Below are 22,816 nucleotides of genomic sequence, written 5' to 3'. Positions count from 1 at the left end.
CGGGCCCCCTCCTCTCTAGAAACGCCCCTCATTGTGAGTCTCCTCCTTTTGAATGACCAAACTCCATAAAAAACACCACAAAACCGCCATAAAACAGATGGACAGTGACAGTGGTTTACAAAACTCCATCAAAACCGCTGGATAGTAAATTCAGTGGTTTGGTGCCAGCAATGTTGATTGGTTTCAAAACCCCAGCAAAACCGCCATTTAGTAAATTTACCCACAACAGTCTTATCCAGATCTTTTATTAAGACTAATGCTGGGTACAAACTGTCTGATATATTGGCCGATCAATTGATCGCCCAATATATCTGCTGGCCGTAGGCCAGTGTGTACAGACGATATGTTCACAGACACATATCACATTGGCTCGCGTTGTTCACAGACATATCACATTGGCTGCGCTGCACAGCCGATGGACAGATATATCTGCAGACATGTCTGTCCATCGGCAAGTATGTATGGGTGGTCTGCAGACCGCCCGTACACACACAGCGGCAGCCGCGGGGAGGAGGGCGGCCCCCGACCCGCCTCCCTGTCAGCCAGATAGATGATGGCCGTTCAGTGTCTATGAATGAATATCAATGAAAGATATATCTGCAGATCACTCGATCTGCAGATATATCTTTCAGTTGTGTACCCACCTTTATGTTTATATAAAAAGGGAATCTCTTGTAATGTAGATTACTAGCCTGTTATTACAATATATTTTTGTGTAGAGAGGACATTTTATCTACCTATGTTGTGAGATCTGGACTGCTGTTGTTGTCGGGAGGAATCTTGGCTCCTGATGCATTTAGATACGGTGATTAAATGTGATAGACATATATTACTGTTTTATTATACTAAGCACCAAAAGGACAGGGGATGATATTTATATACTTTATGTCACCAGGCATGGTTTTTGTGCTGGACCGAGAGGTCATTTGCCCTGCGTTTGCCCTCCATTAATCAAGCAGCACCCTTGTCAATTATAAGTTCCAAAATGTTTTCAGACAATTATTCTACTTCAGGTTTTTTTTCTAATTTTAATATTTAATTTTGGTAAATTATATTGTTTTTTTTATTTATGTTTTAATCAGCTGAATATTTTGGTACCATCCTTTTCCTGAGATTGACCCCTTTGTTTCTAACTGCCCAACGTGTCACATAAGCATAGTGTTTCCATTTTTCTGGAGCAAAGACAGTATCAGTAGATACAGTAAGTGGTAATGACTGCTCCCCCACATACCACTATTATTGAAACCGGGCTGTCAAGTACAGCCCAGTGGTCAAGGTAGCAGTCAGTGTGATTTATTTTTACCATGACAACACTTGCATAGATCATTGTATCATTAGTATAACCTCCTTTCACTAGAGAAAGAAAATGTATTTAAATTAGCTAAAATCTCAATTCTCATAATCTACTAATTCTCATAACTATGGACCTTACGATGCACTCGTAACCGACTCGATGGTAAGATCTGCGCATGCGCAGCGGCCGCACTGCGCATGTGCAAGCCCCGGAGCGACAGATAAACTCTGTCGCTCCGGAGCTCGCTACCAAAGGGGCGGCTGTCGATGTTGATTGACAGCTCGCCCCGTTTGGTAGGCGGGCCGGGGGGGTGGTTTCCAAAACGGAGGCGTTCCTTAAGGAACGCCTACTGTTTTGTGGGCGGCCGCACTGACATCAGCAGTGATGTCAGTGGGGAGCTTCCTGCTCCATCAGAGCAGGAAGCTCCCTTGGGCTTACGAGTGCCCAGACCCAACCTTAGGGTCTGATCATCATCGCGACCATCAACCTGGTCTGTCGTTAAGCTGTGGGTTGTAACCCACAGCTTAACGATCGACAGGGAGGCGGCCGTTTAGGATGCAAGCGGCCGCCCTGATTCTGTGCGACCGCTTGCATCTAACGACCGCCTCTGAATGAGGTCCAATATCACTAAAATCTACAAAGGATAGTCCCTTTATGCACCATAATGTCTCTACGCATAAACGTTAGTGTTCCCATAGCTGAATTCAGTATTTGAGACATCATTAGAGCAATTAATTCAAGAAAGCTGAGTAAGCCATTTCTGTCTAGCAGCATTATGTGCTTTAAAGATTGCTTTGATTTTCATTGTTACACAATTGTGTGAGCAAACCAGACCCCAACCAATTTAGTAGCTATGCCCCACCCTTCTGTAACACTTTAAAGCAAGTGTAATTAATTGTAGGCTTTGAAGAAGAGTTTCACAGGGTGCGGCAGCAGTAACATAATTGTTAAGGTTTGTTTTACCTATCCTGACAATAGATCTGTATTTATTTATTGTCTCAAATAGTAGGGCAAGATTAGTCACAGATTAAGATCGCAAAGATACATATAAAGAACATTGTTCTGTTTAAAACTTTTGTATAACTTTGTATATTGAATTATATTTTACTAAAATATTGGTTATTCTAAAGGTGCGTACACACATAACGATTTTTTGAACGATTTAACCATAACGACGTCGTTATCGTTAAATCGTTTGTAAAATCGTTCATCTTTTTAAGGTGAATGATGAATGATAATCGTTCATGCGCTTTCACGTTTGTAGGTTGTAGTTCAACGTCCATTCTGCCTGTCCAACAAACGATTTTCGTTCAGAAAATCGTTCATGTAGTACAGAATGAAAAAAAAACGATGAACGATTTCCATTCACTGTATGCATGATGAAAAAATCGTTCATCGACGTTCATGAAAATCGTTCAGTAATTTAGTAACCAACGATTTTTAGTGAACGATTTTCGTTCACTTTTTCAAGGGAAAATCTGGTCAAAAATCGTTCACTAAAATCGTTGGTTACTATCATTGTTGGGTATGTATGCACCTTTAGAAATGGAGGTTCATTTATTGCCCAGAGCTCAAAAAAGCGTGCCAATTTATTTTCTGCTGATGGTGTACAACACAATGGGTGCTCTCTACTTGTGCTTAGGTTGCGACATATGTAAAGACAACAATTTGCAATGTTAATCATAGCTAGGTCGCATTCCTGATGGCATTTTATTGAGAAGATAAGAACATATTATATGTTTATGGAAACAGGTCAGGGGAATAGTAACAGCCCATTCTGGTGTGTATATGTAATATATTATATATATATATATATATATATATATATACTGTATATAATATACCCACCGTTAATAAAATAGTAATATATCCAGCATTGGCCAGTCATATGCAAAGCAGTTGCAGCCATATGCCCAATACACAGCTACCTATATGCCTAGTAACCAGTTAACCTGTAAAGATGTGTCCTCATACACCTATACCTTTTGTGTTATATGGCGCAAGACTTCTTGCACAATTCCTGTGCTGCATACTTTTTCCTCAACTTTGCTGCTTTTTTCTTCATTGTGCTATTTTTTCCTTAGTTTTGTGACCTAGGGCCTGATTCAAAGAATGACTCAATGCCGATGTTTTTCCAAATGCGCATGTGTCGCAGTTGCAAAGTGATCGACAGTCAGGGACCGTTTCCGGGTGGTAATGGGGGTGGCAACTCATGCAGGCGTGTTGCAACCGCTTCAGGGGTGGGGGGGGGGTGTCAAAGTTTGTGATTGCAATCCTGTATGCAGTTGTAAAGGCTCCAGCGTCTTAGTTCCGTTGGCCATTCTCTGCGCCATAAGGTTACTTAGAAGTCCGAATATCGACCAATATGTGTCCGATGGCTGTGTCCATGTACGCAAGCGCAGATTTGAGACGACGCATTGGCTGTGACTTTTTGCACAATCGCTCATCGCTGCATAAGGGATAGCAGCAGCAACAGCAATCACTGAATTAGGTCAAATAGTGTACTAGGGGCCTGATTCAGAGCCGGACGCTATTTGCGCTCGCTCGGTCAGAAAAAGGGGCCGGCTATTGAAATTGAGCGCTCGCTCTTTGCGGTCTGTTGACGCCTCTATATCTGAGCGAGTGAACAAAACATGCGCTCGCTATTTTGTAAAGACGTCCCCTGGCCGCTCGCATCCTACGTCATCTCCGCTATTTATTTGATTTATCGAGTATATCGAAAGGCATCTAAACTGCTTGCAGTGCTTGTGGTAGGTTTATCCTACCGCAATCATGCGAGCAGTTCAGGCTAAGAGACAACCAAGTGACGTGGCCGATGACGCTGCTTTGTTAATTATGCACACCCTTAAAACGCCCGTTTTGACCATTTGGCACGCCTGCGTTCGGATCTCCACTCCCCGTTTTCAAGCACCTTCCCCTGTTACCACCCACAAACGCCTCATACTGGCACTCTAATTAGCAGGCATTCGCTATTTGCGAGCGCTTGATTTCCGATCGCACTGACTGGTTGGCGCATGCGCATTATGACCCATACGCATGCGCAGTTGTGCGAACATCGCTCGGAGCGAACGAGCGGCCGCTTACGAGCGGCTCTGAATCAGGCCCTAGGTACTTAGGATTACTTTTTTGTCATAAAGGAATTGATATATAGTCGCAGATTAAACATAATGAAGCAAAGGATTGTCAGCAGGCTGGATCGTTATGCACATAGGGCCTAATTCAGACTGGCTCGCGAGCGCTGAGCGCTCGCAAGCGGGTCGATGGTGCCCTAATGCGCATGTGCACGACGGAGGGAGCTCCGTCGTGCGCATGCGCGAGACCCGCATAGCGACAGCCAAGCTGTCGCTATGGGTCTCGTCCCAAAGGGGGCGTGCTGTCGATGGTGACTGACAGCACGCCCCCTTTGGTGGGTGTGCCGGGGGCGTTGCTGCCCAGACGGAGGCGTTCAAATGGGAACGCCTACCGTCTGGGTCCGGCCCCACTGACATCACTAGTGATGTCAGTGCTAGTGATTTTGGCTCTGATAGAGCCAAAAGCACTCCTGGGCTTGCGGCAGCGAGACCCTACCGCAGGGTCTCGTCGCAAGCCTGATGGTCGCGATGGTCATGACCATCGCGACCATCTTTTTGGCCGCTCGCATAAGCTGTGGGTGGTCACCCACAGCTATGCGAGCGGCCAGGAGGCCGCTCCATTTTTAGGTAGGAGGGCCCTGATTCAGAGCGAGCGCTCTGGTCAGAGCGTCCGGCTCTGAATCAGGCCCATAATACCAACATAATAACACTAATGACATCTGCATGTACAATGGTACACAGTTGAGAAGAGTGGTTGCAATAACAAAATGACACGTCTTTTGCTGGCCATACGCTAGTGCGACCAACATTTCCCTTGAACTCCCTGGGCCCGGCCACAAGATTGACACACGATGTACATACGATCTCACAATACGATCGATCTGCAGTTTAGGAGGGAAGGTCATTGAAAGAACACACACTTTATTTAAAATTTCACTGAAATGATGCCCGTCGGACGCACGATGCATCACATGCGCAAATACACGGCACAATCTGCATACGATTATGGTAGATAATATGGGTTTTAACAGTGGCGGGAGCGCGCATCAGATCGTATCCTACCTAAATACTACACGATTTCCACACGATTAATCGTACGACACGTCTAAAATCGGGCAATCGGCCCGAAATCGCAGTAGTGTAACACCTACAGATGAAACCTATGGCCAATCCACCCTGGGAAAAACTTTGCCCCTACTCTAGCAGTCCCAACAACAGTTTGAATAAAAGGGGTAGATGTATCAAACCTTGGAGAGAAATAGTGGAGAGAATACGGGGCCTGATTCAGAGCCGGACGCTATTTGCGCTCGCTCGTTCAGAAAAAGGGGCCGGCTATTTCAATTGAGCGCTCACTCTTTGCGGTCTGTTGACGCCTCTATGTCTGAGCGAGCGAACGAAACATGCGCTCGCTATTTTGTGAAGACGCCCCCTGGCCGCTCGTATCCTACGTCATCTCCGCTATTTATTAGTTTAATCGAGTACATCGAAAGGCGTCTGAACTGCTCGCAGTGCTTGTGGTAGGATATTCCTACCGCAATCGTGCGAACAGTTCAGGCTAAGAAACAACCAAGTGACGTGGTCGATGACGCTGCTTTGTTAATTATGCACACCCTTAAAACGCCCGTTTTGATTGTTTGGCACGCCTGCGTTCGGATCCCCACTCCCCGTTTTCAAGCACCTTCCCCTGTTACCACCCACAAACGCCTCATTCTGTAACGCGAAATTAGCAGGCACTCGCTATTTTGCGAGCGCTCGATTTCCGACCGCACTGACTGGTTGGCGCATGCGCATTACAACCCATACGCATGCGCAGATTTGTGAACATCGCTCGGAGCAAACGAGCGGCCGCTTACGAGCGGCTCTGAATCTGGCCCACGAATCAGCTTCTGTCATTTTACAGTCTGTGCATGGAAAATTACAGTTAGGAGCTGATTGGTTGGTACCATGGGTGTAACTGCTATGGGTTCAAGAGGTGCAGCTGCTATTGGGCCAAGAGTTTATGGGTGCCCATCTTCCTTGTCAAAGTTACATGTGTTATATACATTTTTCACGATTGGGTGGTACATAGGGGCCCATACAAACTTTTGCTGTGGGGCCTTCAAATACCTAGTTGGTACTTTGAGGTCTATGTACTAAGCCTTGGAGAGAGTTAAAGTGGATGTAGATCAAGTACCAACTAATCAGCTCCTAACTGTTTTACAAATGACAGGTAGGAGCTGATTGGTTGTTACTTGATCTCCATCCACTCTATCTCTCTCCAAGTCTTAGTACATAGACCCCTTAATCTGTCTCCACTTTATCTCTCTCCATGGGTTATACATCTACCCCTAGGTTGCAATCACCAAGCAGGGATTTGAGTACTTCAAAACTCCATGTTAGCCTCTTTCCAAAAGACTGTAAATAGGCACATACAGTATGTAAATGTCTGAATCTGATATAAAACACTTTACCCATTACTCCTCCTTAAAGCACAACAGTACAGATGGTTTTAATGGAACGCATGCTTAATAACTTTTAATGCACCCCTCTAGGAGATCCTGGAGACAGGGGTCCAATTGGGCACTTCTGGATGGCATGGCCGCGATTATTGTAAATCAATGCGAATCACGTTGGTAAGCCCTCAGACTGGCCACTTTACAGGAAGCACGAAGTTTTAGAACCTGACGCTTCCTTGGAGGCTGGAAGGTGGCAACCAATCAAATTGTAGCTATTGTCTAGTGCCTTCTAGAAAATGGCAGCTAGACTCTAATTGGTTGCTATGGGCAACACCTCTACTTTTTCTTTTTAGAAGCTTTAGTAATTCTATGCCTAAATGAGGAACACACTCCAGTTGTAGTTTACAGTATGACACAAATTACGCCTCAGCACAGAAACAGTAGTCTCTGCCATTGTTATACTAAATGGACCCATACATCAGCACCACAATTCCCTGATCCCCTAATCGGTGATCAAAACCACAGATCAGCATGCATCAATGATCGGCGATCTCTTGGGGAATTGGTGAAATTCTGCATGATAACTTTCACTTTTTTGCTGATCTGATCATTTTTAGGTCGGGATTGGCAAATCAGGAAAAACCAATATGTTGGATTTCCCCTGATGCCCAGACCCGGGCATCAGGAGATCGAGGAATTGCAGCAATAAATGATCTATTTACTAAGCCTTGGATGGAGATATAGTGAACATAGACAAAGTACCAGCCAATCAGCTCCTAACTGCCATGCCACAGACTGTGTTTGAAAAATGACAGGTAGGAGCTGGTTGATTGGTACTTTATCTCCATTCACTTTATCTCCATCCAAGACTTAGTAAATAGATCCCTCAATCTCATATGTATGGTCCCCTTAACAGCTATGCAAACATTTTACACATTCTGGAATATATTTGACAGCCGTACATTCATTTATTACATTGAGCTCATGTATTTAGAGCTAAATTGTAATCTATATAAAATTAAAAAGATTTAATGTATTGTATTATTTTTATATTCCATTTTAGATATTTTTGGCGTGCTGTAACATTTAAGTCTAAACTGTTGTATTTTTTAGTGTGCAGCAAAACATTACCAACTATCCTAATATCTTAAGAACAAGAGTAATTTCCATAGAAGAAGACCCAATATCTGAATGTTTGCTAAAGCACCACAAACTACTGGAAGATGCAATTATAGAAGAGATGCCAACCAAAGAACTCCCCGGTACACAATCATTGAGTCAAGAAGGACAATGTCTTACTTCAGAAGCAGAAGGCAGTGTTTTATTTCTAAAAAGGGAAACACTAAACAGAGAAACAATACATAATGAGGTATCAACAGATCTCAAGACTACTCAGCCTTACTCTGATGATAAAACTAATCAACACAACCAAGTGGAAGGAAATAATGTCTCCTCAACAGGAAATGATGGTCAGATGGAACAACAAAATAAAAATCTTCCACTGTCAGAAGAGACAAGTTATCATCAAGAAATCCATGGAAATCCAGACTATGTTTATAAGATAATGTTTGTTGGAAACTCATATGTTGGGAAAACTGCCTTTTTAAAGAGAGTACATGAGGGATCCTACAAGAGAGATCTGTCTGCTACAATAGGTAGGAATATATTGGACGTTATTTAAAGTTCTCATAAGACAGGATATTTTGCTTCAAATAGATTACCTTATAACAGACCATTACAAGGAATGGTATGTTGGTAAGCATGTGTGAAGGGAATTGGATGACTTGGGCTAGCCCTGAAATGTTATGCCTTTCGCTATGAGAGTGTACTGTGGATCTATCTAGTTGGAGCTCCAGCACTTGGTCAACCATTATGTATATAGCAGCCTGAGTGACTCCTAGTGACAAACTAGAACAAAAGATAAGTCAACAATAGTAAAAAGGAAACTTTGTAAGGCGCTAAACCTTAATATGTAGTAAATGGAATATGCATAGGTAAACATATACAAACATATAGTGAACGTAAAACATAAAGTTGTGAGCATGTGAATTTATCTTAGATGGGGACCAGATATAAACACAAAAGAGAGCAACAATAGTGAAATAATGTCACTACAACAAATGGAGTAAATAATTAGGGTTCAGAAAATTAAAGTGAGGTTTCTTTTTCAGAGTTTGGTAGTAAGAATAATACAGTAGGTCTTTCAATGCATGTAGGGTATTCTCAATACTTAGGAAGATATCCTCCATGAAGCATGAAAAAGAGTGGAAAAATCCACATGTATAGTGCATTAAAAGGTGCCTACTGTTCTTGATGGATGGCTCAATTTGGAATATTTAATTTAATCACATCAGTTTGGAAGAGTCACCAAAGAAATGATCTAGACAACCATATGTTAGACTGTAAGCTCTCACGAGCAGGGCCCTCTTCCCTCATATGCTTTTCCTTCACTTGCTTCTATCACCATATCCTCCCCACTACCTACTATAGCACCCAACCTTTGGGTTCTGCCATCCTGCTGCCTATGTGAGTTTTATGACAGCTGATACAGCAATGTTTATAAACAATGTCCATGTTCTGCAATGTTCTGTGTTGTATGTCACTTTCCTTCCTGTGTTATCTGTTCATACTGTTTGTGTTTTTGTATTTTGAAAGGCGCTACGGACCCCTCATGGCGCCATATAAATTAAGGATACTTTTATTAATAATTATAATAATAATAATAATAATAATAATAATAATATGCAGGATTGCAGCTCTAGCTGAAAACTCAAATTGTGAATAGTGTAAAAACATCACCACCATGTCTTCCGTGATATCGCCTTATAACTAACCCCTTCAGAAATGTAAACTTTTACATTTCCCAGCTAAAGCTGGGTACATACTGCACAGATATATCTGCAGAGGATGGTCGTTCATACACACTGAACGACCATCATCTATTTTGGCCACAGATCCCACTGGCCAGGGGTGTGTCCCGCCCCCCTCCCCACGGCCCCTGCTGAATGTGTACTGGCGGACGGCAGACCGCCCATACACAGTGCCCAATGGACAGATATTTCAGCAGATATATCTGCCATCGGCTGTGCACGACATCGTTCAGACATATCGCTGGTACACACTGGCCGACGGACACCAGATATATTGGCCGATCAATTGATTGACCAATATATCTGTCAGTGTGTACCCAGCTTAACATGCTGCTGGTCCAAGTCTTATTTATGAATTCAAAAAAATTATACTGTGTTGCTATTGTACATTTCATTGTGTTTTCTTTTCCTTTGGTATCTGTGTGTCCATAAATGTGCATCTGCTGGAACAAAGGCATCTTGTAGAATGCACAGAAAATGTAGGTAGTATTACAGGAAGAAGGGGGTGCAATCACTCGCTAAAATGAACATACTTTACACCTTGCAGCTTATTTCCAGCCTAGTTGGCATTTAACTATGAATATCTTTATTCAAGAAGTTTCTTCGGTCACAGGATGCAAACTTTCACGCACCCTTGTTCACAAACAGGAATTTGAGCTGCAGGTCCGCACTTTTGTAAATGACCAAGTATGCCTCTAACCTGATCTGTATTGCAGCTTTGTATACATTAAGTGGTAATGTCTACAAGATATATATTTACCTTTCTCTCATATCTGCAGGAATAGATTATCGTATCAAAATCTTAACTGTGGACAACAAGCAATATGCACTTCAGCTATGGGACACTGCTGGGCAGGAGAGGTAAGGAAATAATATTTTATGGGGAATTGTTGTCAACTAGATGTTTTGAGTTCCTGTGGGTCTCCTGTCCTATTATATTGGATCCAACCAGGTAGCACTGGGTTTGTGTTTTAAATACAAAGAAGATGACTTTCCAATACTAAGCTTTGTCAGTGTATATTGTGGGCATTGCCACAACCTTGGCATTCCAAATGCACCAGATACCTACAAAAGTGTTCAAGAATTGCAGAGCGTCAGTGGAGAAAGGCACGCTCTAAGGCTGACTTCCTCCATTTCAAATTTATTCTCTCTTCCTACAGTGCGCCCTATCTCTCTCCAGGCAAACATATTTCAAGAACCTCATCTCCTCCCAGTCCACAAACCCCCGGCATCTCTTTGCCACTTTCAACTCCCTACTCTGCCCTTCCCCTCCTCACCTTCCCTCCTCACTCTCTGCCCTCGACTTTGCCACCTACTTTACATCTAAAATTGACTCCATACGTGAGGACATCATATCCCATCAGACCCTCAGCACTCCTCCCCCTCCTTGCCCTTACCACTCCTCCCCTTCTGTCTCACCAACTCTGACATCCTTCTCCCCTGCTTCTGGAGAGGAAGTCATGGCCCTCATCCGGTCCTCCCCTCCTTCCATCTCCCCTCTTGACCCTATCCCTTCCCATCTCCTCTCCCACCTGTCTCCTTCTGCCTGTTCCCATCTGGCTCACCTCCATAATCTCTCCCTATCATCTGGCACTGTCCCTTCTGCATTCAAACATGCTCTTGTCTCCCCATTCTTAAAAAACCTACCCTTGATCCTAACATACTTTCCAACTATCGACCCATCTCTCTTCTCCCTTTTGCTTCCAAACTCCTTGAGCGTATTGTCTACAACCGCCCTACCACCTTTCTTTCCTCCCACTCCCTCCTGGACTCATTTCAATCTGGCTTCTGATCTCTCCACTCCACTGAAACTGCCCTCACGAAAGTCAGCAATGACCTCCTTGCTGCCAAATCCAAGGGCCACTACTCTCTGCTCATTCTCCTTGACCTCTCTGCTGCATTTGACACTGTAGACCACCCTCTCCTCCTGCAAATCCTTTACTCTCTCGGTTTATGTGGCACTGCCCTCTCCTGGCTTTCCTCCTACCTCTCTGATCATTCCTTCGCTGTGTCATCTCAAGACTCCTTTCCCCCCCCACTTCCACTAACAGTAGGAGTTCCCCAAAGTTCTGTTCTTGGACCTCTCCTTTTCTCCCTATATACATCCTCTTTAGGTGAACTCATTAACTCCTTTGACCTCCAATATCATCTCTATGCTGATGATACTCAAATTTACCTTTCCACCCCTGAGCCTCACTCTTTACCCGTATCGCCAACTGTCTCTCTGCTGTCTCTTCATGGATGTCCCAACGCTTTCTTAGACTTAACATGTCTATGACTGAGCTGATCATCTTCCCACCCTCTTCCACTACATCACTTCCCACAATTTCATTATCTATTGATTGCACAACTATCTCCTCTAGCCCCAAAGTGCGCTGTCTTGGAGTTATCCTAGACTCCTCCCTCTCCTTTAAACCTTTCATTCAGCACCTCTCACAGTCCTGCCATTTTCACCTAAACAATATCTCCAGGATTAGACCCTTCCTCACCCAGGATGCCACTAAAACCCTCATCCACTCACTGGCCATATCCAGATTGGACTACTGTAACCTTCTCCTAGCTGGCCTCCCAGTCTCTCACCTCTCTCCACTACAATCGGTGCTCAATGCTGCTGCTCAGCTCATCTTCCTCTCCAGACGTTCTACATCTGCTTCCCCTCTCCTTCAAGCCCTACACTGGTTCCCCTTCTCCTTCAGATGCCAATTCAAGGTTCTTACATTCGCCTACAAAGCCCTCACCAAATCCTCTCCCGCATACATTTCTGACCTTCTCTCCCTTCACACTCCCGCCCGTCCACTTCGCTCAACTAATGCATGCCGCCTCTCTTGCCAACTGATTACTTCCTCCCACTCCTGCATCCGAGATTTTGCCGTGCTGCTCCCTACCTTTGGAATGCTCTCCCTCTCCCTATCAGACTCTCCACCTCTCTACAAATCTTCAAACGGGCTCTCAAGACCCACTACTTCATCAAGGCCTTCCAGCACTCATCCTAACCCACCTCATGCTCTTTCCTTCCTATCTTCCCCTTTTGTGTCACGCCTGTCTGTCTGCCCCTCCCCTTAGAATGTAAGCTCTCATGAGCAGGGACCTCTTCCCTCATGTGCTTCTCTTTACATTTTCTTCTACTCTTTACTCCCCATTAGGGCACCTAACACGGAACTGCCAACTCCCAGCAGCTTATTGTGAGTGCTTTAATCACTATTTCAGCAATGTATATAAGTCGTGTCCTTGTCCTACACTGTAATGTACTATAAGTTACTTGTTTCTTGTTCACCTATTAGTTCTATGTACTATGTAAGGCGCTGCGGAACACTTGTGGCACCATATAAATAAAGGATAATAATAATAAGAAGAAGAATAATAATCATAGAAACAACAGGAATTCTTACAGCGTTTAAAATAAACAGTACTTTAATCTCCTATAGCCACACTATCATGGACACAGAGTAAAAGTGGGTACACATCTACTGTAGCAGATATATCTGCAGATCGAGTGATCTGCAAATATATCTGTAGATGATGGTAGTTCATATACACTGAATGACCATCATCTTCCAGACAGCCGTGGGTCCCGCTGGCTGGTAGACGGGGCTACCCCCCTCCCCGCGGCTGCCGCTGCATGTGTACGGGCGGTCGGCTGACCGGCCATACACACTGCCCGATGGACAGATATATCTGCTATCAGCTGTGCAGCACAGCCTACACGATATGTCTGTGAAGGATGCCGTTCACAGACATATCGCTGGTACACTCTGGCGGACGGGCACCATATATATTGGATGATCAATTGATTGGCTAATATATCTGTCAGTGTGTACCCAGCTTTAGACGATCCAGGTGGTAGGTGGTAATGGACAGTGATATGGCGTATTAACAGAATTATCTCAACTACTGGATCAGAGTGGTTGCATTAAATTTAATGTAGGTAATGTTTTATATCAGTTTAACCTACTAAATGGATAAATCTGCAAATAATACTTATTTCAAACAGGTTTCATAGCATCACAGAACAATTCTTCAGAAGAGCAGATGGTATGGTGCTCATGTATGATATTACCTCTAGGGAATCTTTCACTGCTGTGCGACACTGGCTGAATTGCATTCAAGTGAGTATATTTATATAGGTAATTCTATTGTAAACTGAAAAAGAGTATAAATTGTTCTGGAAATAAGGCTCAGTGAAAATGCTTTAACAATTCCTTGGCAGTGTAGAATGTTTTGAAAATTCATGGGTCTGTAGTTACAGTACATAGTTACAAAGGTTATATATGTCACAAAGGAAACTCCTATAAGTGCTATACAAAGTGCAAAACAAAAATGTAATAGTGATAAAAGCTATAACACATTTTCATCAGGTCTGCCACATGGAGAGAGAAAACAGCCCCTGTAGAATTATATGGTATTAGGAATTTTACAGCATTGTCAGCAAATTTTCTAACTCTACACAGGAATGGTGAGCTGCACTGATAGAACAACGCCACTCTATGCTTCCACATAAACTGTGAATTAATTGATCAACCCTAACTCATTTCAATGCCTCGTTGTCTTCAGTGATTTCAACCACTGGATTTAAAGGGACAATAACATTAAATCCAAAACACACCAGTTTTGTAGTTAATATTATTGCCCCTTTAAATCCAGGGGCTTACTCCTAAATCTGTCATCAATTGGCTACCCATTCAAGGTCTCATTTCACAAATCAGCCATTTAGTCACCATGGCATATGGTCAGGATGGACACCTGCCCACACACATTCATCCTATTATATTAGCTAATGGCCTCTCACACATGATAGTCATTGGTTGACATGCAGAGTTCAGTAGAGTCAGATCAAGTTTGATTGAATACAATGGCAATGCCCATTAGATTGGTCTGCCACTCTGCCAGTTTGGTTAAGCACTACTGGAAGCCACATAGAGCTTTTTTACAAAATGATAACTCTTTGACCAACACTTTAGCAGCCATTCTCTGAACTAAGCACTCACTTATTAGAAAACAGGATGTGGTTGGATTGGTAAAACAAACTAGTCAAGTTAGTGAAGCCTAATAAGATAATCAGTTAAAGACTCAATAATCCTATTGTTTGCATTTTCACTTTTGTAATTATCTAATGTAACTATAGCGTAATATAGAATGACACTTGTATTGCGCAATGTTACCTTGATTCTGTAGTAACTACAGTAAGTCTACCTGCAATGCTTACTATCTATGCCCTTAATTATGCCATGGCATGTACAGAGAAATAGTGTAAATATGTTTTACATATGTGTTCTTGTGTTGTCATTTTCAACTTGCAGGAAAAAGTTATGGATGAAATTGTCATTCTGCTTATCGGTAACAAAATAGACCGTGATTCTGAAAGAAAGGTGCCGTTTGATGAAGGGAAGAAATTGGCCCAGGTATGTGTATATTTTACATTATTTTAATGATGATTGAATTAATTTTAGCTTGAAGGAACATATTATATTTAGCCAAAATTTGCGCGGTCATTTATTGCCAAAGTACGCAACTTATGAATTTATTTCTGGTAATTTATCATTGGAGGGGGGGGGGTGTCTAAAGGGTTCTGAAAGAAATCCCCACATTTTTTGCCAAAAATAGGGATTTTGCATTTTTTTTCGCCTGTTCTGGGATGGAGAACACTGTTTTTTCCATTTTTTTTTCACCTGTTGCCGTTTTCGCCTGTTATTTGGCAAAACGTCCGTTTTCGCCAATGCTAATTGAATGCGGCCCTAAGGGAGTATTGCTATTTTAGAGAAGTGTAATCTAATTTGCTGACAGTTCTGTGCCCATACTAAATGACACACAAAACACAGTAAATTGACATTTTGTTGACTGTGAGAATATCCAATGCTCATCAAAATTGTACAACAGATTATTCTATTAGGAAAGTTATTGAAGGAGAAGCAGATTCTTATATATGAAGCTGCATGTCAGTGCTGTATTACGCTGAGAATGTGGCGCTTGACTATGTCACAGCCAAGCATAATGCTCACAGTCTTAGGAGCAGAAGGTGCCACCCCTATCTCCACCGGATATGGTAAGGAGCTGCAGGGGACGAGTGTCACTTCCAACAGCCGCGGCACTGCTTAGGTCACCCCAGGGCTTGCAGTATATGAATAATATATATCTACAATTAATTACATCTGTTATTCTCTGTGCTGTTAGATAAACGGGTCTATTTACTAAGCAGTGTTAGGAGACAGAGTGAAAAGTGATAAGGTGCCAGCCAATCAGATCCCAACTGTCATTTTTGAAACACCTGTGAGATGACAGTTGGGAGCAGATTGGCTGGCACCTTATCACTTTTCACTCTGTCTCCTAACACTGCTTAGTAAATAGACCTCAAAGTGTTAATACAGGCTCTTTTTATTTTAAAATTGCCTTTATGCCTATATGAGCATTGTGTATGATGGCAACAAGTGTTTCATAACCCGATCACTCTTTATTTTTGGTCAGTTGCCTTGTCCTTCTCACCCTATAATACAATGTCATGTTACAATGTCTGTGTTTATCTGATGCAGCCTCTGGCTTATTTAGTGTATGGTATTTTCCCTGTACAAGCTGATCAATTTGCAAATACAATCCAAACCTAAATTACTTTTTTTCTAGGAACACAAACTATTATTCAAAGAATGCAGCGCAGCATCCGGCATTAACATCATGGAATCACTGAGCCATATAGTCAGGTGAACACATACTTGAGTGTTTTATTTGTGTTTGTATTTTACATGTAATATAAACTGACCGTGTTTTATCCCCTGGCTACTGCCAGGCTGGTGTTCTCTAGCAAACGCAAATAAAAAGGAGAAATCATAAGGCTTGTTTTAGATTTGCTGTAAGGCCTAAGTTAGAGTTGTTTTAGAGCCAGGTATAAAGTAGATATAAGGCAGGCCACAAAGATCCACATTGATACTCTATGTATGTGCAATAAAATGTTGCCAGATTTGGGGCTCTATTTACTACAATCCACATTGGTAATGCAGATTGTAGTGTGATATTACCGAGTGAATTCGCATTGCGAATTCAGGCAATATCACAGGGATTTACTACAAATCCCTTGCAGGGACAGAGCTTGCGATAAAGCTCTGTCCCTGCTAATCCCCTTCGGAGCCTTATCACGGTATTTTCGCAAAAAATACAGTGATTAAGTGCCCGTGCATGATTAAGTGTCGGCGCTGCTACCCCCGTCGGCGCTAAGCCCTGCCCCTGGTGCTAAGCCCCGCCCCCTGCGATCGCGGACCCCCACGATCCCCCCTCCCCCCCGCGACCCCCCTCTCCCTTACTTACACTTACCTGCATGCTCCGGGCCTCCGGTGATGTTCTCCATTCCTCCGTTCAGGTGATCTCCCATACTGCACTGGGGCCCGATCACCTGATGACCGGGCAGCAGGGCACTGTGGGAGACCAGCTGACCCGAGGGGAGTCATCTCCGGAGGCCCGATCACCGGTCCCTGGAGTCAGGTAAGTAATTTTTTTTTTTACTATTTTTTTACTATTTTTTTTTACAGTAATCAGCTTGCGGTCTGTTTAGACCACACAGCTGATTACAGGAACCGACTCCCGGCAAAACATGTGTACCCCCAGGGCAAACCAGTTTTGTACTTGGTAGCACCGGCGCTCTTCCTGACACCCCTCTACTTATACGTTAAAAATAGAAACTCCTAGCGCAGGAGCCCTAGCAGCCACTAAATAACGTTTTGTTGAAATGTGTTTCCTTCTTTTCTCCAACAGATCCCTAAAGGAGCACGAAGATAATATGAGAAATAACGTGGTAAAAATAAGAAGAGCTATCAGTCCAAAGAAAAGAAGTTGTTGCATGTAAAATCTTAAAGAATCCATCATTTAAAAACTAAATAAATCAGGTTCAACAGTTGAAACATTTACTGCCAGTTTCATGCATACATACATACATACATACATACATACATACATACTGTGCTTATGCATTCTAAATTTTATATTTTGGGTAATAATATTTTTTTTACTGTAAGAAACGTATATTGAAAATACATATTTTGTATGAAAAAGTGTTAATTAAAATAACAAAATTTATAAAGGCGTAAGATCTTTTCTATTGTTACCCACATATCATACTTGCCTACTTTTGAAAAAACATTTCAGGGAGATTGTGAGATTGCAACACCTATGAGCGTGGCATTATAATGGACGTGTACAGCTACATATGAGAGGCGTGTCATAAAATTCATTAACTTCCAAATGTAAACGAGACCCAAAGCAGTCAGTAAAATCTATTTGTTGATGAAAACACACTGATACTTTTTAGAAAATGCATATAGCCATAGGGTTTCAATGTAAATAGCTCTGGTTTTTTATATAACAGTTTCATAAAGGGGTAAGGTGCAATCAGGGAGATTACTAGACTCTTCAGGGAGACAGGGAGATTGCTACTATTTCAGGGAGTCTCTCTGACAATCAGGGAGGTTTGGCAAGTACTGTATGCCACATGTTAAAATCGAACAAGTGCAACAGAATGAAATGCAATAGAGAAATATACAGTTTATATACTGAATTGTGTCAGCTTGCTTACTGTGTTTATACAGTATATTTGCATCTCCTCAAAACCTCTGCATCCTGTTTGTGAGCCCACAGTATGTGTCTTTTTAATTAAATGTGTCAAAATCTCCAGGTAAAGAGAATATGCTTATCTGGTTACACTGAAGGACAGTCTTAAATAACCACCTACCCAGATTCAATATTTACCTAACTATAAAGCTGAGCCGGATTAAGAACACATGGGTACCTACTCTAGAGACTGGTTTGAGACCCCGCTAATCTGATCCATCTATATTCCTTCCCAAAATATACTCCTATGTTCTGACTGGGTGTGGTATGATAGGTCTACATTCATCATGAAAATATCGACATGATCCTAATGTTGACATTGACCATGTCGACATTCATCATATATACAGTGATGACATGCAGACATGCTAGAATGTCGACATATTGTCCCTGGTGGCCCAGTTGTGACTTACATACTCCCGATGGCTGCAGTGAGTCCAGCGCGGCTTCAATGTCCCAGCTGGTCATGTAACTGTGACTTCCGTGTCAGTGCTATGCTCCTCTCGGTGTTCTGCTTAATATTTCTCCCTTATCCCTAACCCTAATCCCGACCCGCAACCCTCCCTTTAGTGCCTTACCCTAACCTCCCCCCCCCTGCAGCCTAACTCTAACCCCTCCCCCCAGCAGCCTGCAGGGGGGGGTTACAGTTAGGCTGCAGGAAGGAGGGTTAAAGTTAAGCTGGCCACACACTAGACAAACTTACATCCAACCAGCCAACTTGTTGATTGGTTGGAATGAAAATCTGGTAAGGAGTGGGAGTAAATGATGATCAGCAATTTGCTCCTAAATGCCAGAAAACAGATGAAAATAATCGTTTAGACAAGTTTGTTAAATGTTTGATCTAAACTATTTGTTCAAACAACAGTTTTGGTCCATTTTCCAGCATTTGGGAGCAAATTGCTGACTGTATTCCTTACCAGATTTTTATTCCAACCAATCAACTAGTTGGCTGGTTGGACAGATAATCTTTAGATGTGTGGCCAGCTTTAGGCTGCTGGGGGGTTAGAGTTAGGCTGCAGGGGGAAGGTTAGGGTTAGGCTGCTGGGGGTTAGAGTTAGGCTGCAGGAAGGAGGGTTAGAGTTACAGTATGCTGCAGCCTACTGTAACTCTAACCCTCCTTCCTGCAGCCTAACTCTATCCTTCCTCCCTGCAGCTTAACTTTAACCTCCCCAGCAGCCTAATCCTAACCCCCCTGCAGCCTAACTCTAACTCTACTTCCTGCAGCCTAGCCCTAACTCTGACAATGTTGACATTTCACCTATCGAAATTGTGAGAATGTCTACATGTTACCTTTCAACATTTTAATAATGTCGACACCATAACTGTCTGCATGGTGGGGTCATCATTATGAATGTTAACATTGTTCTTGTCTACCTTTTGACTACATCCTTTTCTGATGAGGGCAGCAGCTACTCTATTCCTGTCACAAGCAGGGCTGTGTGTGCTCAGGGGCAGCGGACTTTACCTGTCCGGATGCTATGACGTGGTTACCGCTGGTTGAGGTGCGTCACTTGGAGATCTGCGCTGCATGCCAGGGGGTACCGGAGGCATACTGTCCTGAATGCTTGTGGCGAGTCTGGGTCAGGTCTGGCAGTGCTGCAGCGTGACATGGGGGCTGCCATTTTGGATTTCATCATGTGACACATTCCTGCCAATCCAGGCAGAGCATTCCGGGAGTCCTAGCAACCAATCCTGCACTTCCTCTGGGTATTTAAGAGCTGATCTGCAGTCCTTTCTTTGCCAGTGCAATGAAATTCTCAGCTCTTGCTGGGTGCTAGTTCTCTGTGCTCCTTGCTGTGTTTCCAGTCCAGTTTGCCATTATGACTCTGCTTGCTTCAGGTTCCAGTTATCATCGTTTACCCTCTGTGTGCAGCAGTGCTTCTCCTGGCTTACATTCCCAGTTGGGATCCCTGCTAAGGTCCATGACATCAGCATCCCCTCTGGCTATCCAGTTACCTATAGTCGGTACCTACGTGCCTTCCTGGGTACACAGCCATCTGAGTCACTCACTATCTAACGGGCCACTCATGAGCAGTATGGAGCTTCCATTCCAGCCACTCTAGCTACTCCGGCCACTCCAGCCCATCTGCATTTTCCAACTCCCAATAAGTTTGATGGAAGTCCGAAGCTGTGTAGGGCTTCCTCAACCAGTGTAATGTACACTTCACCCTGCAACCCTCCAACCCCCAAATTTTCCATCCGCCAAATCCAAGGTGGCCTATATAGTGTCTCTCTTATCTGGCTCCGCTCTGGATTGGGGGTCGCCACTCTGGTAGATATCAGATCCATTATTAGAGAATTATCCTGAATTCCTGGCCTCCTTCAGGCGGATTTTTCGATGAACCAGGAAGAACAACTTCAGCAGCTGCTGAGATACTGCGACTCCGCCAAGGCAGCCGTCCCGTGAGCCAGTACGTTGTTCAGTTCCAGACATTGGCCTCTGACTTCAGATAAAATGAGGAGGCTTTGATCGCAGCCTTCTGGAGTGGCCTGTCAGATCGTATTAAGGATGACCTAGCCGCAAGAGACCTTCCCACTTCTCTGAATCAGGTTATCTCACTCTGTAATAAAGTGGATCTAAGATACCGGGAACGACAAGTGGAAAAGACCAAAAGAGAGCGCTACCGGTTTCATCCTACCAACCTTCCTAGTTCGCCCACGCCCGAGCCAACAATGGATAAGCCCAAGCAAATTAATAGTGCACACTTATCCACTGAGGAGCAGCAAAGACGTCGCCGCAAAAATTTGTGCATGTATTGCAGAGGGACTGTTCATTTGGTGGCTTCCTATCCTTTTCATATGGGAAACTCCCGCTCCTAACTGGCACAGGAGATGGAAGTTATGTCTCGGTCTCCATCCATGAAAGAATCTGCCTTGTCTCTTTCCATGGCACTTACACAGGGTTCTAAACCTGTGATTTCTCTCCTAGATTCAGGGGTAGTGGAGAACTTCATTACCTCTGAACTCATCCTCCAATTACAGATACCCGTTACGACCCTCGATCATGGCCTTACACTATCGGCAGTTGATGGCAGCCGAATCCATAATGGGACTGTGACTTCCATAACCCAACCTGTATGAGTCCAGGTTGGGAATCTTCATGCTGAATTTATCCAGTTTCTAGTTACTCCCAAAGCCTCACATGGGATTATCTTGGGATACACCTGGTTATGTCCCAAAATTGATTGGGACTCTATGCAAATTCTGTCCTGGGGCGAGGATTGTCATGCCTCCTATTTACTCTGGGTCAAGAAAATACAAATGTCTGAGAACCTGCAAATTCCTTGTCAGTATTTTTTGTTTAGTGATGTGTTCTATAAAGCTGGAGCAGATTCTTTACCTCCGCACCAGGACTGGAACTGTCCTATTGAACTGATGCCGGGCAAGACTCCTCCTCGGGGTCACACATATCCTCTGTCTCTGCCTGAATCTAAGGCCATGTCCGAATACATTCAGGAGAACCTGGAAAGGTTTAATCAGACCTTCTACCTCCCCAGCTGGTGCAGGATTCTTCTTTGTGGCCAAGAAAGATGGAGGTCTCCGACCCCCTATAGACTATCGAGGGTTAAACGATATCACAGTGAAAAATCGTTACCCTCTGCCTCTTATTATGGAATTATTTGACAGTCAAGGGGGCCACAGTGTTTACAAAACTGGACTGGAGAGGGGCATACAATCTCATCAGGATTCCTTCAGGGGACGAATGGAAGACAGCGTTCAATACCTGGGATGGACATTTCGAGTATTTGGTGATGCCCTTTGGCTTATGCAATTCCCCTGCGATCTTGTAAATGAGATCATCAGAGACTTACTATATTCCTCAGTCGTAGTGTATCTTGACAATATTTTAATCTTCTCTACTTCACTTGAAAAACATTGAGACCATGTGAAAGATGTCTTATCCCGTTTAATAAGGAATCAGTTATACTGTAAGCATGAGAAATGCGTCTTTGAGGTGCCTTCCATCCCTTTTCTGGGTTACATCATCTCGGAGTCTGGATTGGAGATGGAACCAAAGATACAGGCCATTCTCGATTAGTCTCAACCTACTTCCCTAAAAGCCGTTCAGACGTTCCTAGGTTTTTGCAACTATTATAGACTATTTATCAAGGGATTTTCCACCCTGGTGGCTCCAATATCTGCATTGACCCGAAAGGGGGCTACCCACTATCAGCGGCCACCCAAAGCTGAGTCTGCTTTCCAACTGCTGAAACAAGCTTTCATCACTGCGCCCATTCTAAGACAACCCAATGTGGAGAATCCTTTTTTTGCCGGAGGTGGAGACCTCCTCTGAAGCAGTAGGAGCAGTGCTTTCTCAGAGATTTGAGGATAACAGAGTGTATCCCTGTGGGTATTTTTCTAAGAAATTCTCATCTGCAGAAAATAACTACCCTATTGGAGAACAGGAGTTGTTAGCAGTTAAGCTTGCTTTTGAAGAGTGGTGATATTTGCTTGAAGGCACCAAGTACCCCATCACTGTACACTGATCACAAGAATTTGATCTTTTTGAAGAATATTCAATGCATCAGTCCTCGCCTAGCCCAATGGGCAATTTTCTTC

General features: G+C 43.4%; 1 protein-coding gene across 2 annotated transcripts in view; it reads left to right on the top strand.

Annotated features, from left to right (window-relative positions):
• LOC148542656 (EF-hand calcium-binding domain-containing protein 4B-like) overlaps positions 1–17,662 on the top strand; it is a 71,919-nt gene extending 54,257 nt beyond the window's left edge. For both annotated transcript variants that reach the window (XM_088467430.1, XM_088467429.1), the window contains exons 11-16: positions 7,914–8,455; positions 10,450–10,531; positions 13,662–13,776; positions 14,968–15,069; positions 16,283–16,359; positions 17,405–17,662. In XM_088467430.1, the coding sequence (XP_088323556.1) occupies positions 7,914–8,455; positions 10,450–10,531; positions 13,662–13,776; positions 14,968–15,069; positions 16,283–16,359; positions 17,405–17,495 (1,009 nt within the window). In that variant the 3' untranslated portion in view covers positions 17,496–17,662. The remainder of the gene's footprint in view (positions 1–7,913; positions 8,456–10,449; positions 10,532–13,661; positions 13,777–14,967; positions 15,070–16,282; positions 16,360–17,404) is intronic.
• The last annotated feature ends 5,154 nt before the right edge of the window (positions 17,663–22,816 follow it).

This window comes from Taudactylus pleione, unplaced genomic scaffold (assembly GCF_031769625.1).
Source record: "Taudactylus pleione unplaced genomic scaffold, aTauple2 ptg000010l, whole genome shotgun sequence".
Taxonomy (NCBI): domain Eukaryota; kingdom Metazoa; phylum Chordata; class Amphibia; order Anura; family Myobatrachidae; genus Taudactylus; species Taudactylus pleione.
Note: the sequence above shows the minus strand (reverse complement) of the source record. Positions and strands in the feature narration are given on the sequence as shown.